Below are 16,797 nucleotides of genomic sequence, written 5' to 3' on the forward strand. Positions count from 1 at the left end.
CAAATGTTGGGATTTCTTTCAATTAATGTCAAGGTGATAGTTGAACATGATTTAGTAGACAAGTCCTCTACATAACTTCAAATTAATTCAAACATGTTTAAGAATAGCATCTCAGTAACTGGTACCGTAGTATAAATATTAGTGTAAATGACTCTTTCACAGCAGAAATGCACTTGTCAAACCCTAACTGCATGTGATTTGGCTGTGTAGTTGGTCAAGAATGACACAGACACAGGGATGGCATGTTGAGTCCATGTATTGCACCTTTATTGATGTCACAATGAACTCAGGCACCAGTGGGCATTGCTGGGAAGCCTTGTAACAACAGAACTGAGCATAGATCGAGCTTAGACGAATACAGTCAGTACGTCAGGGATGGAGTCTGGGACAGCAGAGGTCACACCCTCAGCCATTCATTCACTTATACACTTCCTGGGTCACGCTCCCTTATATAGGTGTAACAGTGGAGGTTGCACTTTTATTCTTTCGTTCGTCCATTCTTTCATACACTCATTCACTTCCTGGGTCACACATCGTCTCAAGTTCTAAAAGGGAGCGTGCACCCATGCGAGTGTTCAGAGGTAGTCTTGTTCATTCATACAGGCATGATGGGGGGGGAAGAAGAGGGAAGAAGAGGGTTACACCCTGCACATTTCTAAGACATTCCACATAAGGGCAGCATGATTGTCTAACGGATTTTTTGGGACGTTGAAAGAGACGGGCCAAGATGACACAAAGACACAGATGGATAAACATCAAACAATGTCCTTTCCTCCAAAGGTAGACACACACACACAGGGGGAGGTGGTATCTGGGTGTTTTAGGGTCATTATGATCGTAGAACTGTGTGTCTGTGCGGTTTAATTGTTTTGTTGTTGTGATGTTTGCTTGTTTGGTTGGTTTCTTGTCGTCGTCGCTGCGACCTCAGTGGTCGAGGATGCGCAGGTTTCCGGATACGATCTTGTTCTCCAGCATCGCTCCGGCAGGGATATCAATCCGATCTCCGTGATTAGCAATAATGATGACAGTGCCCTGAACAGATGATATGACACCGCAAATGAGAACATTAACAGACAAAAGGCCAATATAACTCATTCTTATATTTTATAGACAGGTTTTACAGTGCTATCTACACTACAATTTACTACAGATAAATGCTTCAGAAACTGTAACATGCCAACTATATATATTAGTTTATAGTATTTGCCAGTTGAAATCTGAACCAGTTGAAGTTGAAACCTTAGGCTTTAAATGATGGACTTTACCTTGAGGGCGACTTGCTTTCCAAATGTAACGTCTCCTGACACTGTTAAGTGATCCAGCTCCAGCATGTCTGGTATACTCTCAAATCTCTTCAGGTAGTCTTGGACCTGTAACACACACACACAGACCTTAGCAATGTGACACCCTTAAACACAGACGGAAAAAGGCATGAGAGATATGTATGTGATTTGCGTCATGTGAAAGGGAAGACATTTCATGTTAACACAAACAGGACAACACAACAATCAAGGAAGAGATGATAAACATATTCAAGCTCTTCAGGTTCATAAAACAAACGACAAATGTAGTCCCAACAATTTGTATCAAATTCATAACTTCAACCCTCCAAAAAGAGGATCAGATGAGGGATTTGTTGCTCATTAGAAATATAAAAATAAAATAAATATTAATTAAATGCCTAAACGACCTTTAAAATAACAATTTATCAATTAAAAAGATTATCATGTGTAGCATACCCAAATGCTCTCACTAGTCAACACACACACCACACACAAGCCCCTGCCAACACTGACCACACTCTGCCGTCTATGACCCACCTTGGTGAAGGAGCTGCCCAGCTTGACGTGCGGCGTGGTGCGGAACTCGCGCTTGGGGCTCATGGTGAGCGAGCCAGCGTCCAGGCTGTACAGGTTGGACATGACCAGCAGCAGGTCAGAGGTGGTCTTGACCGGCAGGAAGCGACTGCGCGGCACGTTGATGCCCAGCGCGTTGTCGAAGCTCTTGATGGCGGCGCCCACCGCCGTCTCCAGCTGGATCACGTTCAGACCGCCATCCAGTGTCTGTAGGAGAGGAGAAGGAGAAGGAGAAAGAAAGAGAGAGATATGGAGAGAGAGAGAGAGGGGAGTAATAAGTGAGTGACTATAAATTCCTTTGGTTGTCACTGTTTATTTTGTTGTGTCCCGGATAAATAACTCAACCAAATAAATAAGAAATTAATAAATTAACACAATGCATTAATTAACATATCTATGTGTGAGTCATTAAGTAACTATACAATACTTAACACATTCACCCATAAGTAAGTTAATAAGCCTTAATTAAAACATCCATGCGCATTGCGCAAGTCTTTAAATAAGTAACTAAGCATTAATTAATGCACCCACACATGCATAAATGAGTAAGTACCGGTAACTATGCAAGGTGCTTAGTTAGTGCATAACGTATCTACTTACTACCATAAGCATCAATTCACTAGTGCTGGCATAATTTCTTCAGAACCCAAGTGCATGACCCCATGTTGTACATGTTTTCTACAGCGACTCGCGTCTCACCTTGGGGTTGACAATGATCTCCATGTCCAGGGCATTTTTGTCCTGCAGCCGCTTGATGGCGGGCAGGGAGATCCACAGGTTGTTGGTGTTGAAGATCTTGAACTTGGTGACGGACTTAAACTCGTCCACGTGGGCCTTGGGCACCTGGGCGATCTCGAGCAGACGCAGCTTGCCATCGTACTGAGTGAGCGTACCACCCTGTTTAGGATAAGATGACAATAGGAGTCAATGTCTGTCGATGTACGATGATCGATTGTCAGAAACTGTACTTGCAATGCAAAACCCTAAACTAGCAGATTATCTTGAGGATCCTCAGATAAAATGTTTCTCTTACTCTCTCTCACACACATAATATAATATAATTCTCAAGAATATGAAATAATTTGCTGCAGACTGTACTTGCAAGGCAAACCCAAACCGAACAGGTCATCTTGAGGAAGTGCCTTGCCATGTTTACTGCTTGATTAATCCTACAACATACTGTACGTCTATAACCGAAAATGAGAATTCCAGAAGAGGAATCTATGAAGATGTGCATAATATGTATTTGATCGTTCATTTGTTTAATTAACGATATATTTAAAAATGAATCGTTATTTAAACAAAATAGCATCAACACCATTCAACCATCCCTCCTCTCGTCTTCACCTTGACGTCAGCGCGGGTCTTGTCCGTGACCTCCATGACGAACTCGCAGCGGCGGTCGGCGGGCTGGCTGATGAGGTGGTTGAGGATGTGCAGGTCCACAGTGGCGCCCAGATTGTCGATGTTGGACACGAAGATGTACTCCTTGCCCTGGGCGATGAGCTGGTCCAGCAGGCCCGAGTTGTGGAAGCTGGCGTAGATGTCGCCGTGACCCGGCGGGTACCAGGCCTCCGCGTTCTCGCCAGTCAGGCCCAGGTTGGTCGCCACGGGCAACAGTGACTCTTTGTTGATGCGCGGATACCTGGGGAAAAAAATTGCAGTACATTGTATGTCACACCTTCATGTTTGTACAAACATTACAGATATTAATCATATAGACATATACAAAAAAGAGGATCTCTCTCTCTCTCTCGATGTTTTTTTTTTTTTTTTTCAAAAGTTGATGCCCCCAATGACCTAATGAACTCTATTGGGATAGTCTTAAACACTAACTGCACTAAATGCTCTCCAGTGCTTGGACTCCAGAGGTTTGTGAGAGGAATAGTGAGGGTAGAAGGTGTGGATATTGGTTTTTAGAATTGCGTCACCAACGCGGCACCTGAGGGGGGTGTCGTGTGCCTCCCAACAATTGAGACCGCGCGTCAACAGCGTACAACTTTGACGCGCGCAAATGTGCACGGAGGAGCACAGCGCTTCCTTTAAACGCTAAACAGGCACTCAAACTCCAGAGGCTGCCAAGAGGAAGAGTGAGGAGGAGAGGCAGCACCTGCTCTGGTTGAAGGTGTGGATCTTGACACGGTGGTGGGTGTACTTCTGCAGGATCTTCTTGGTGTCCTCGTCCGTGTTGAAGGAGTTCATGAGGACCAAGGGCACGTCTGCGTCATAGGTCTTATTCAGGTGCTGCACAGGGAGGCCCAGTGTGGGGGAAAGAAAGGTAGAAAAGAAACATGAATGAATGGATGAGAGGAGAAGAACAAAGAGGAAAAGACAGACAGGTTATATGGATGGATGAGTGGATGAGTGGATGAATGGTGAGAAGTTAAGAAGACCAAAATCAAAGAATGAAAGAGGAGGCAATGGCGGAGAAAAGAGGGGAAGACAGGAGGAGGGATGAGAAGAAAGAAGAAGAGAATCAATGAAGGAATACATATGAATGAATGAATGAATGAATGAATGAATGAATGAATGAAATATCTGAAACCTTTGGAAGTTTTCAGATTCTTCAGATGTTGCAATACAATGTCATCTTGCTAACACTCAATTATAACCTAAAGTAGCATTCCCAAGGCTCTCATGCCAGACCTAAAAACTGGTAATGTTATGACCACTAGAGGGAGACCTTCATTGGCGGCAGGATTACACTGGCTACACTTTCCTCCTGTCCAATGTTGACTATCGTTTGTCAATAAATTCAACAGATTTCACAACTATATAAATAAAAACTTGATCTTGAATCATCAAGATCTACTTGTTTGTTAATTTTTATCATATATACAAATAACCATGCATGGGAAAAAAAAACATTTAAACAGTTTAAAGGTCAAAGTTGACCCACCTCTCATGGCAAACATACCGACCTGACCAAAGGTACTTTATGGAGTGGAAAATCAATGCTAGGACAAAAATATCAACTACAACTGCAGTGTGGCCTAAAAGAAAGCTGCACTGTAACAAGAGCACAAAGAAAAAGTATAAACTCAGAAATCCAATTTTAAATCCATTTTAAATGAAAACGAAAACGTCCTTCCTGCTGCTTCAACAATATGTTGACTGAGCATTCTCTTTTAACGCAAAATCCTCTCCACAGACGCCTATTTTGCTTTGCCTCATTTGAGGTCTTCATTTACCACTGGGCAAGAGCCATCACACTGCTGTGATGAGCATTGCATCCCATGTGTTGTGTCTTTCAGGACCTACATACACATGGCTGAGTTTCTTTTTTAAAATATACTTTCAAAATATATTTAGATATACATTTGTTATATTATCATTTTTTATATCTTAAAGGCTTGTATGACTTTACTCAGACAGGACAGTGAAGAGAGACAAGAAGTGAGTGGGTCCTGGGTCCCCTGGGGCACTTGGGCCCCGAGTGTGGATACTTGCTCCACAGCACAGCGCAGCCCACCTGGGCCCGTTAGGGCTCGAGTCCACCAATCACGTTTTTTGGCGCCGACAGCGCCCTCAACCTCATTTTCAGAGGGCTTCAGTCAAGTGTTTATCTGTCAGCACAAAAAACGCATTTGGTGGACACCCTATACTCATACTCAACGTGTCCACGCACTGACCCAACCTCATCCCGACACCTTCTCCTCCGTCGTACCTCGATCTGCTGCACGGTGAGGTCCAGGAAGGTGTTCTCGTTGCGGACGCTGATGAGACTCTTGGGGCCCTTGCAGCCCATGCTGGTGCCCAGGCCTCCGTTGAGCTTGACCACGGCCAGCTTGTTGAGGGCCTCCCTCTCGGGGATGCCCTCCGGGAGCCCCTTGGCGGAGATCTTGTCATACGGCTGGATCTGTCACCGGAGGAGAGCAGAAGAGAGCAGAGGAGAGGACAATACAATGGTTATGAAACGCAGATGTACAACATAAACACGCCCACACGCATGCACGCACACACACACACACACACACACATATTCCATCGGACCAGAATGTTAAGGGATGTGTAGGCCAATGTAATTTTTTCCATCCATTCCATCCAGTCATTTTTCTTATTCTACCCTAGGGGAAACTTTACATTTTACAAATTACAAGTGTAAGCAGCAAAAGCAACACAACAATAGCACAGTACTAAAACAATGGTTACATAAGCCACTGGAATGGAATGTAGATATATTATTAAGAGTAGAGGGAAAAAAATTAATTCCCCACTAAACAGAGCACGCAGTGATAACAGGCTTTGTTCCAGAACTGAAGGAGTAGAACATCAGTGAAACCCTGGAGGCCTTCTCTAGGTCATTCATAACTTGATCACCACATAAATGTTTTTTTTTTTTCTACAGTAGCCTTAGCAAGAACTGGACATTGCACAGTTCATCACTGTCCAGGAGAGCTAAATGAACCAGACAGCAAGCGTGGCTCGTAGACACACACGCAGTTGTAAACTTGATCACTAATAGGTGGCTTCCTCTTCTCGAACGGTAGCCAGACCACTAACACGGAATGACACAGCATCGCCATGGAAACCCTTTCGAGCCCAATGGGCAGACACACAGACCCAGTTGGCAAGGCCTCTAACGTGTGTCCAATAGCAACAGGGGCAGCCACCTCACTTCACAGCACAGAGTCAATGTTAAACCTGGACAGACTGACCACCAAGAGAGTCCATCCATAAAGAGACCCACAATGCAACTGAATGAATGAATGAATGAATGAATGATTGAATGAATGAATAGAACCGAACCAGGCCTGGCCTGTTTCCCAGAATTCACTACGGCCAAGTCTTAGAGAGGAATAGACCCTGGGTGTCATGGCAACTTGCTGCAGCACCAAACAAGGAGAAAAAAACGTCCAATGAAATAGTTTTCTTTCATTAGGCCAACGTTTTGGTACCTCTTGACACGTTCATCAGGGTCAACCGGTACAGCTCCACACAGAAGAGACAGAGAGAGAGAGAGAGAGAGAGAGAGAGAGAGAGAGAGAGAGAGAGAGAGAGAGAGAGAGAGAGAGAGAGAGAGAGAGAGAGAGAGAGAGAGAAAAGAGAGAGAGAGAGATGGAGAGAGAGAGAGAAAAAGAGATCAGCGGAGGGCTGGAAAGGGTCAAGGGCTTAAGAGCAATGAATCACCGGTCAGCAGCAACACCAACCCCAGAGACGAGGCTACGGTTTGGAACCGGTCAACATTCATGGTCCAGGCTACAGCTTGAACTGATGTAACCCCGCTCGGACGGACGACTGGGGAAGAAAAGTTTGATAGGAATGCGAACAGACTTTTTAACAGGGTGAAAGACCTGAAAGTGTAAACACACATAAACCCTCAAAAATCTACTGTTAACCAAGAGACCAGCTGTTTGCTTTTACTTCTTGTGAAATATTTTATCATGTTTACCACGTCTATTTGACATTCTTAACGTGTCTGGCCGACATCACATGTTTTCTACATGGACACTTCGTAGTCCAGAGCCCAGAGCTGAGGACGTGCCGAAAGGCACAGCTGCATTGTGGGAGTTTCACAATGTGGGAGATCGGTGTGCGAGATGGCATGTCTCTGACCTTTAGGGGCCAGGAGCACTACAGCTGTGGAAAACAGTGTTAAATATAGAACGGGCTCGCTTGATGTGCACTACTAGTGTTGGCTGGGTGTGTGTCTGTGCGCTTGTGTCTGTGCGCTTGTGCGCTTGTGTGTGTGTGTGTGTGAGAGAGAGCGCATCACAGATCTTACACTGTGGCTGACTTTAACTACACCATTCACTACCCACTGGTTCATTCTGAAATACTCCACATCCTTCACGATAGATACAGTAGATAGATAGATAGAGAGATAAATAAGAGATATATAGAGAGAGACTGATAGAGACAGACAGGGAGGTAGATATCAGTGATGTTGACTTTGACTAGTGTTGGGAAACTGGGATAAGGTCAACAGCCCTGTGGGCCCCAATACAAACTCATATGCGTGCCTGCCGGCCAGACTGTGTGTGTGTGTGCGCATGCATGCATGCATGCGTGTGTGTATGAGTGTGTTTGTGTGTGTGTGTGGCATAGAGCAAACACACTTTTACGTAACAAGCCCCATTCAGCAGAGCCTATAAATTGTACACGCAAATTAAACAGGAATGCTTGACTCAGAGCGCTGTGTGCTTGCAATACAAGATCATGTAGTTTGCATTTAGTCACTTTGAGGACGCAAACGTACATTAATACCCAACTTTAGTCACTTTGAGGACGAGATGTACATTAATACCCAACCAACAGTTAATAGCCAATAAGCACCACAGTGCTGAGCTTTTAAAGACAAACTGAAGTATTGGCAATTACTTCGCTGTTTTCTCAGTTTTTGCTTCTTTTCACTGGCTCTCTGTCATGACGAATGTCTGAGAACCTCCATTGCTACCTTTTTCTAGCCGGTGCCTGGCGTGTATGTGTATTTGAATGCAGTAAAGCAATTCGTTACACTCGTTATACTTCCTGACACTGAGGCCGTCAGCCCGCCGGCCCAAAGTTGCAAGGGTGGTTTTTCCGCTCACAGGCCATAGGGGGAAGCGAGATAGCCACCATTCAACCCGAAAAAAGCCATATGACCATTCCAATGACTCTGAAGCTGTTAAGGTAAATGAAGCTAAAAAAACTGCATAGTTCGCCTTTAATGGGCCAGATCAGAGGGAGCTATATCTAGCATGATAGGCCTAGTCAAATAAGTGTATTACAAAACGAGATATCAGCACAGGGGAAAACACATTAAAAAAAAAAAAAAAAAAAAAACTTTTTTTTATTTTGCTGTCTGTTTTAATATTGGGCCATCAGATGTGATAAACAACTTTGGATTTGAAAATGAAAATGTCATATTGATTTATATGAATGTGTAATTTTACCCAATAGACATAAAGTAAAAAATAAATAAATAGACCACCAGGGTCAGGTCCAAGAGCACATGGTCTCTCAGTGCTCTAGAACACTGGCTGGCATGATTCTGCACTCTACTCTGGCTCAGCGTCAATGTTAGCTTTAGCGGTAGCGTTTGAGATCATATTCCACACTGTGACTCAGATGACTCCTAACAAGCCTGATGCACACACTTATATATAAGCATATAAATGATATAGGCATATAGAGTCCAACTAGTGTGCACATGCTAATCTATCAAGGGCGAAATCATATTTTTTCCCCCCCTTTTGGGGTTTTGTAAGGTGCTGTAGGTGCCAGGTGACCTGGAAGTCAAGGTTAGCTCCAGCAGTGGTGTGTGTGTGTGTGAGGAGATCGTATTGCACATAGCAGCTCAGCCCACGGTGGCGTTAGCGAGCGGTGGTGTGATTGAACACCTGCTCGCTCAGGGTTTGCGACATACTGTAGGTTAGTTACAGTTTCGCAAAAAAACAGGCCGATTTATAAGGCTAAGCCTCCTCTTGAGGCTTCCACTTTTACATTACATCTGTTCATTCAGCAGACGCTTTTCTCCAAAGGCTTGCTGCTAACCCTGGCGTAGTAGACCACGGGCCCGTGCAGAGCAGTCAGACTGAGGTGTGGACCTGCTGCTGCTGCTGCCGCCGCCCGACGTGCACGATGACCTTGTGTGTGTCGGGGAAAGATCAGTGCAGAGATTGGGTTTCACATTCCTCTGCAAGCCAAGCCAAGCCAAGCCCGTCCACGTCCAGCCCAGTATAGTATGGTGCGAGGCATGCCTGTGGAGCGCCGTGAAGTCCGAGTGACACAACAGGCCGTCTGCCTTTCTGCGAGGTCACCAGACCAAGACACGCCCACTCAGGAGAACTGGTCACCAGTTTGGCTGATGAGGGAAATGTCAGCCAAGATTGGCGCTATCGAGTCACTAACACTCCCCCTCTCTCTCTCTCTCTCTCTCTCTCTCTCTCTCTCTCTCTCTCTCTCTCTCTCTCTCTCTCTCTCTCTCTCTCTCTCTCTCTCTCTCTCTCTCTCTCTCTCTCTCTCTCTCTCTCTCTCTCTCTCTCTCTCTCTCTCTCTCTCTCTCTCTCAAACACTTTACTCCCTCATTTGTTTGTTGATTAAATTTCTCTCTCCTATCTCTCTCTCTTTGTTTCCTCCTTGCACTTGCACTCTCTCTCTCTCCTCTCTCTGTTGATGTAAGGATGCTGGAGAGGTCAGGCTATTTATAAAGTAACCTTCTACTCACAGGGGTATTTCAAAGCGGAAAGTGGAGGCAGATTTTATAGAAATGAGTGGGGGGCGCAAGAGACAGTGGAAATGTCATGGGTGATGCATCCCAATCTCATTATGCACATCTTGCGCGCACACACACACACACACACACACACACACACACACACACACACACACGCTGGCAATGACACTGTTAAGAAATAAAGTTATGTGACATCATGCAAATCCAGAGGCTTTTGAGTCCATATATAGAAATGTGAGATAAACTTCATTGCCATGTGGATAAACTATGTCAGCTCAGTTCACTGTGCATGAACCTCTTCATTCATCACTGTGGAGACCGTCACCAGGCACACCACACACACACGATCAGTCACACTCTTCTCACATGCAAACACTGCAGTTGTGGTTGCGCCTGGTTTCTATAGTGCATCTAGTATATGCAAAAGTCCTCCTCTCTCCCTCTCCTTGTCTCTTCTGTCTCTCCCTCTCTCTGTCCCTCCTTCCCTCCCCCCTCTACACAGGCATGCCGCCTGACACCATTCCAAAACCCCTCACACCACCCCGCCCCACCCCACCTCTTCACCCCCTGCGCCGAAGTCACATAACACTCTCCTCCCCACCTCTCTTCTCTTCTCTTCTTCCATCCCCTCTTCTTCCATCCCCTCTTCTCTTCTCCTCTACTCCCCTCTCCACCTCCTCTCCCCTCTCTTGTTCAGTGTTCAGCATGGGGCCCCTGCCTGACTACTAGACCTCTCTGCTCTGCAGTAGCAGAGCCGACCCACTCAAGAATGGACTCTTTTATCCCCCTCTAAAACACTCCACAACGGCAGGGATGAGGAAGGGCACCAGACGTACCCCCACTCCCCCAAACACACCCCTCCTTCTGTAACTTCAGTCTCAAGGACATTATTCCTCTGTCCTCGGCACATTTTATTCCGACTCACATGTTCTTATCGGCTGTAACGTGACACAATTGCCATCCTGAATGGCGAAAATAGGGCACTTTCAATTCTGGTAGCCAACAGTGAGCATGTGACAAGTCTAACACGTGTGTGTGTGTGTGTGTGTGTGTGTGTGTCATGTCTGACACACATGACTGATAAAGTTACTGTCTGTAACAACATAACACTTCTACTAATACCACTAGAATGTCATCCCCATCTTGAATTTCCCCTGGGGATCAATAAAGTATCTATCTATCTATCTATCTATCTATCTATATACCGTAGGTCTGTATGGCTAATAAAAAAATAGAAGTATTGGCACCAAAACTAAAATGAAAAATAGATGACAACAGGTAAGAGCAGGTAACAATGAACACCATCACACAAAGGCTCTCAAATAAGGCAAAGACTGGAAATACTGTAACTTGTGACCAAAACCGATGAACAAAGACTGTCCAAAACAAACCTTGAAACAGGGTGATTAAACAAAATTTTATAAAGGGTCATCATTTCATGACCAAAAACAATCCCACTAGCTATACAGAACATCACACTCCATCCCAAAGGCGGTCATAGTGTGAGAGTGAGGACTTTGTGGACAGGTGAGGATTTGGGACAGGTGAGGTTACTCACGGATTCCTCTGGGGGCCTGTGGATCTTGGCCCAGTCCACTGAGGGGCCCTTCACCTGCAGGAACCTGTGGAAGAGCTTCTTGAAGCCCTCGAAGTCCTTCTGGGCAATCTGAAGAGCACACAGAATCATAGAGAGGACACGACCAGGTGAGTGTGTGTTTGATTAGAGATGACAGCAACAGGTGAGTATGTGTTTGGATAGAGATGACAGCAACAGGTGAGTATGTGTTTGGATAGAGAGAACAGGAGAGTGTGTGTTTGAAAACTGGGCACTGCACTTAATAACAACTAGCACCTGTCTGGTTTGTGTAAGTAAGCCATATGAAGGGGTGTGAACGTACATTATAACAACAACAAAACAAATAATAATAATGTTAATTAATTTCACTGCTGCTGACACATCGGGGTCCGGTTCACCCTGTCGGGACTTATTTTCCCAATAATGACCGGCGTTCTATACATTATCCCTTTTCTAGATACTCAAAGTAGCTTTACATTTGACCTATAGAGTGCTTTTCTAGATCCTCAAAGTAGCTTTACATACAAGTTAAAACAGGATAAAGGCAATCATAGAAGAAAACAAAACATAAAAATCAAAGCAATATGCAACATTATGTTATACATAAAAAGCAGTTCTGAAGAGATGGGTTTTTTTGAATACAGACAAGTCAGTGCAGTCTTCTCTCCTGAGGGAAAGGGCAGCAATGGAGAAGGCTCCATCACCCTAAGTTGGGTGCTTTTTTTAAGTATATTTTTTGGCCTTTTTATGCCTTTAATGACAGGAAGTGAGTGGGAGAGAGAGAGTCGAGGTGGGATCCGGAAAGGACCACGGGGCAGGAATCGAACTGAGATACTACTCTGGCTCCTCTCAATGCATTTACCTCGTGGGTGTAGAGAACAGAATCATTGTGAGTGTGGAGAAGACTCCATCCTTTCCGGATAGCATTCTAGAGTTTGAGTGAAGTATGTTGTGTTAAAATACCCCGTAACATTCAACATGTTACCTGACTGTTACCTAAATGACTAATTATGACAAATTCTAAACTAATTAACAATACTTCATTACATACTGTATGAATTATTTGGAAACATTTAAGCGCTACTACAGTAAATGCCAAGATAGCAGTACAGTCTGTGCATCAAAGACTTTTCATACAGATCTTCGCTGCACATAGCAAATTCAACGTTTGACAATAACTTCTGTGTCTGTGTAAGGATTACATAACCAGTCCCTGGGACAGAAATAGACAGCTTGAGTGAAATATTCATGAACCTCTGTAACCAAAGACTCTTGTCTGTGGCAGACCACTTAATGAGCTTGGTTCAACTTGGCTGTTTGGACATTCAGGCGTTGACAATCTGGTGTGAGTGCCTCTAAGTATGTTCTTGTTTGTGTGTGAGTGAGAGAGGGAAACACTCCCTCATGATTGGAATGGACTGGACTGGACTGGACCTCCCTCCCCCACTCTCACTCTCACTCTCACTCAGCTCCTAATTGAAGAATCATATGTAAGGGATAACACATTGCACAGCGATCCGTTATCAGAAAAATAATGCACGTTCGAGGTGGTAATGCGGCTACAATGCGCAGCTAAGTGGACATTTAACCTCGAAATGTATTATTTTTCTGATACCCTAATGCCGTGGAGTCCATTATCCGGCTTATACCACTGTTGTTACACCTGTGTTGTGTTAATTTGCTGCTATAATTTCCACCTTTTGTTCGCTAAAACTGTCATGTTTGTAGAACTACTTCTTTCTTCCACATTTCGACTAATTTATCTTACAGGACAAACTGGATTTACTAGCTCTAAATGGATGGTTGCTATGGCCAAAGGCCAGTCATTAGTTCCATCTCTCTCGTTGTCAAGCGGGCATATCCCAGGATTCCCCAGGATATCCCAGGATGAACCTCAGTTTTGTAAAATCACTGTTTGACTTAGCCTACTGCCGTGTAACTGAGCTTAAAGCCACCTCAGTCATATGCTACAATGTTGCTAAGTCCTGAACTTCTGTCAGATCGCTAATTTATAGTTCTGATGCAACGTGACCGTTCATTTAAACTTCACAATGAGTTTGGCGAATTCATATACAAGCGAAATGTGGCCAAAAATGGGAACTACTTCTTATCTGAATAATTGACGTTCTAAAGTGTGCATCACAATAGAAAAGTTGACCAAGCAGTGGTATAATAATTTGGGGGAGAAACAGAGTGCCATGAGTCCTACTTTTTCCACCACGGCCTCCTCTTCCCTGCAATACAGCAGACAAACGCTTGAAGCAAAGACTGTTGTTTGGCACAGTTAGGGGCTTAGCTGTCCAGACTATGTGTCCTGTGTTGATATGTATGTCTATGTTCATATGCATGTGCCTGAGAGAGGGGGAGCTGAGTGTGTGCATGCATGTGTGTGAGTTTGTGTTTGTGTGTGTGTGTGTGTGTGTATGTGTGCATGCGTGTGTGTATGTATATGTGTGTGTCTGTGTGTGTATGTGTGCATGTATATATGCGTGTGTGTGTATATATATATATATATATGTGTGTGTGTGTGTGTGTGTGTGTGTGTGTGTGTGTGTGTGTGTGTACCTTAGCGTCGTTGCCCGTGCCGGTGGTGACCAGCTTGTCCAGCTCGGCGTGCATGGAGCTCTCCAGCTGCTGCCGCATCTTCTCCTGGAACTCCGTCATACCGTTAGTGCCCTTACCCAACCCCTACTGAGCAGGGAGGAGAGGGAGGATGGGAGGAGAGAGAGGAGATGAGAGAGAGGAGAGGAGGGAGAGAAAGAGAGAGAGAGAGGGAGAGAGATAGAGAGAGAGGAGAGAGAGAGGACATGGAGAGAGAGAGAGAGAGAGAGAGAGAGAGAGAGAGAGAGAGAGAGAGAGAGAGAGAGAGAGAGGAGAGAGGAGGAGGAGGGAGGAGGAGGAGAGAGAGAGAGAGAGAGGAGAGAGAGAGGAGAGAGAGAGAGAGAGAGAGAGAGAGAGAAGATAGCAAATAAAAGAAAACATAGAAAATCACAGACAGAAGTGAGAAACAGAGTCCACAGTGTTTCAGATTAAACATTAATCAGGACATTCAGCCCAGTCAACACGTTTTAGTAGAAAATGCCACAATGTGTCAAACATTCAATCACAGACACACACCTAGAAAACTCCCTCAAACTCACTTACGAAACTGCACTGCAAAACTGAAAGCAACATCAGGCCTAATAAAAAACGCAATAATATTCTGCTAATCCAACCATGACATTTGAGTACAGTCCCAAACGTCCCCATACGGCACACAGGAAATGTCAACAGATGGCCATCTACCTTCCAACTGTTTATGAAGACCATTTGCTGCAGCGTATGATACAGAATGAGAACAGTCGTGTTATCGGTTTTATTTAGCCACACAATTGGTTTGTCAGCACATTTTCAGACGTCCTTGCAGAGTAATATTCTATCACAATATTGATTAATCAAGATTTAGGCCTAACCTATATGAAGATAATACACAGTGGTTCAGTGTGTGTGGTTGTTGTGATGTGAATCATAAGTAAGACTTGTGTATTAAAGGAGGGAAAAACAAAAACAATGCAGACACATGTTGCACTGAGAAGCATTACAAACAGTCTATGATACATTCAAATCAATCTATCCTATCTTGGATCCCAATGAATACACAGGCTTAATCAGAAGAGCGAACAATGTGTTCTGTAATGTAATCTGCATGCTATTTCTTCATGTTAGTCTCAGAGGTTGCATTTGAAGAAAGTGACCTTATTCATTCCAGTGATTTAAATGTCAGGCACGTTCTAAGTATGTCTCTAAACGTCTGAGCGTGGTTGTGAGTTATAGATCGTAATGTAAAACTTCGTAAGAAACTAAGGTCATCAGTAACTTACCTGGAACGAAAGCCATTCCTATCACCTGAGTTAGGACGAACTCAACTAAACGCAACTCAACTCTCTTGCAGTGGTCCAAGAATTGCAATTGGTCCTCCTAGATGGGACTTTCTACTTCAACCCAACCCGAGAAGCAAAGAATCTAACGGGACACCGAGCAGGTGATTGCTCGTGTGAGGAAGACGCAATCAAAGAGACTGTGGCAGAGGACTGTACGGTCAATTCATCAGCAAGTCCAGCCCATTGTCAACATCCAAATAGATGGACTGGCATTCTGCCTGCCTTTCCCCTCCCACTTTCACCAAGCACAGAGCTATCCACTGTAATTGATTGAGTCATTTGGACAGAGAAGTACTTTGCCTAAAATAGGGCTTTAGATTTTTAACCGATGCGCTACGAGTGTATTAGCATTGCAATGTCAATAGTGGGATCAAGGAGGGGTACAAGGTAGTTTTCAAACTTGGAACCAGATGCAATTGCAGACAAAAATCCACGTGACAAGCGCTTTTGAAAAGACTTGTGTGCAGGTTAACTCGCGGCGTTAATTAAATCTACCCGGCCCTGCATTTCCTGAATAGCAAGTCATCCTATTGCAGACACAGAGCTAAACTTCACAGTTCATGGTGCCTGGCAGTTCGCACTGTAGTCGATCGTAGACGACCAGGCAGTAAAACGACAGAACAGTGCTTCATGCTCGGCTGTGTCAAGCTAGTGCTAGCAAGCTGACTGGCAGGTGAGTTGCAGCCTGGGCAACGTTAGGAGCACGTTTAAGAAAAGGCAAGCGACTTCTCCTCCTCTCTTCGTTTTAGAATAACTTTCTGTTCATGAAGGGCCAAGCAGCACACGAGCAGAGCCACACATGAGACTCTCCATGCAAGGAGCCTGTTTATTTACCCACCTTGTACAAATTACTTTGGTTTCCAAAAGAGAACTCCAAGGACAGTGCTTGGTTACTCGGGGCGAGAAGGCTCACCACGAAACTACGCAGACTTTAAATACGTGCACACTAAAAGAGCAGCCACATAACCCGCTGCCTGTCTGACCAGAAATCAGACCTTACATGCACAGGTCATTCATCAAACACTGTCCCCCAGCCAATACGTGCGTCATTCCAACCTGCATGAGCCAACTTCTATGCGGAAGCATGATTACACGCAGACGCTAAAGCGTGACTCGTGATTGGTTGTACGCTAGCCTGTGACACTTGCTTCATTAACTGCCTCTGCTCAATAACCATGTGCCTTACTTTAACTATTTATAATATCAGCACAGTTTTTTATAATATGTAGTATTTTTATTACAATTGTGGAATAAAATGGAAAAATAAGATGGGGTTCTCATATCTTG

At 44.5% G+C, this 16,797-nt stretch overlaps 2 protein-coding genes across 3 annotated transcripts in view; one reads left to right on the plus strand and one right to left on the minus strand.

The window, feature by feature from the left end:
• LOC125298155 (histone H3-like) overlaps positions 1–16,797 on the plus strand; it is a 781,614-nt gene that overhangs the window by 375,602 nt on the left and 389,215 nt on the right. The window lies entirely within an intron of this gene.
• On the minus strand, positions 241–16,553 carry ugp2a (UDP-glucose pyrophosphorylase 2a). Of its 2 annotated transcripts, none has more exons than XM_048248817.1 (10): positions 16,349–16,553; positions 14,156–14,280; positions 11,573–11,680; positions 5,524–5,715; positions 3,967–4,100; positions 3,204–3,501; positions 2,556–2,753; positions 1,821–2,063; positions 1,266–1,370; positions 241–1,032 (listed from the first exon to the last, which is right to left on the minus strand). In XM_048248817.1, exons 2-10 carry the CDS (start codon positions 14,252–14,254, stop codon positions 925–927), a joined length of 1,485 nt encoding a protein of 494 aa, XP_048104774.1. In that variant the 5' UTR covers positions 14,255–14,280; positions 16,349–16,553; the 3' UTR covers positions 241–924. The 2 variants fall into 2 exon arrangements, with proteins under 2 accessions (XP_048104774.1, XP_048104772.1); XM_048248815.1 differs by lacking the exon at positions 16,349–16,553 and adding an exon at positions 15,451–15,673.

Source organism: Alosa alosa, chromosome 7 (assembly GCF_017589495.1).
Source record: "Alosa alosa isolate M-15738 ecotype Scorff River chromosome 7, AALO_Geno_1.1, whole genome shotgun sequence".
In the NCBI taxonomy this organism is placed as follows: Eukaryota; Metazoa; Chordata; class Actinopteri; order Clupeiformes; family Clupeidae; genus Alosa; species Alosa alosa.

Coding starts and splice junctions, on each gene's coding strand:
- ugp2a (XM_048248815.1), bottom strand. Junction 2,754..3,203: donor AGACCCGCGCTGACGTCAAG/GTGAAGACGAGA, acceptor TATCCTAAACAG/GGTGGTACGCTCACTCAGTA. Junction 1,033..1,265: donor GAAAGCAAGTCGCCCTCAAG/GTAAAGTCCATC, acceptor TCATCTGTTCAG/GGCACTGTCATCATTATTGC.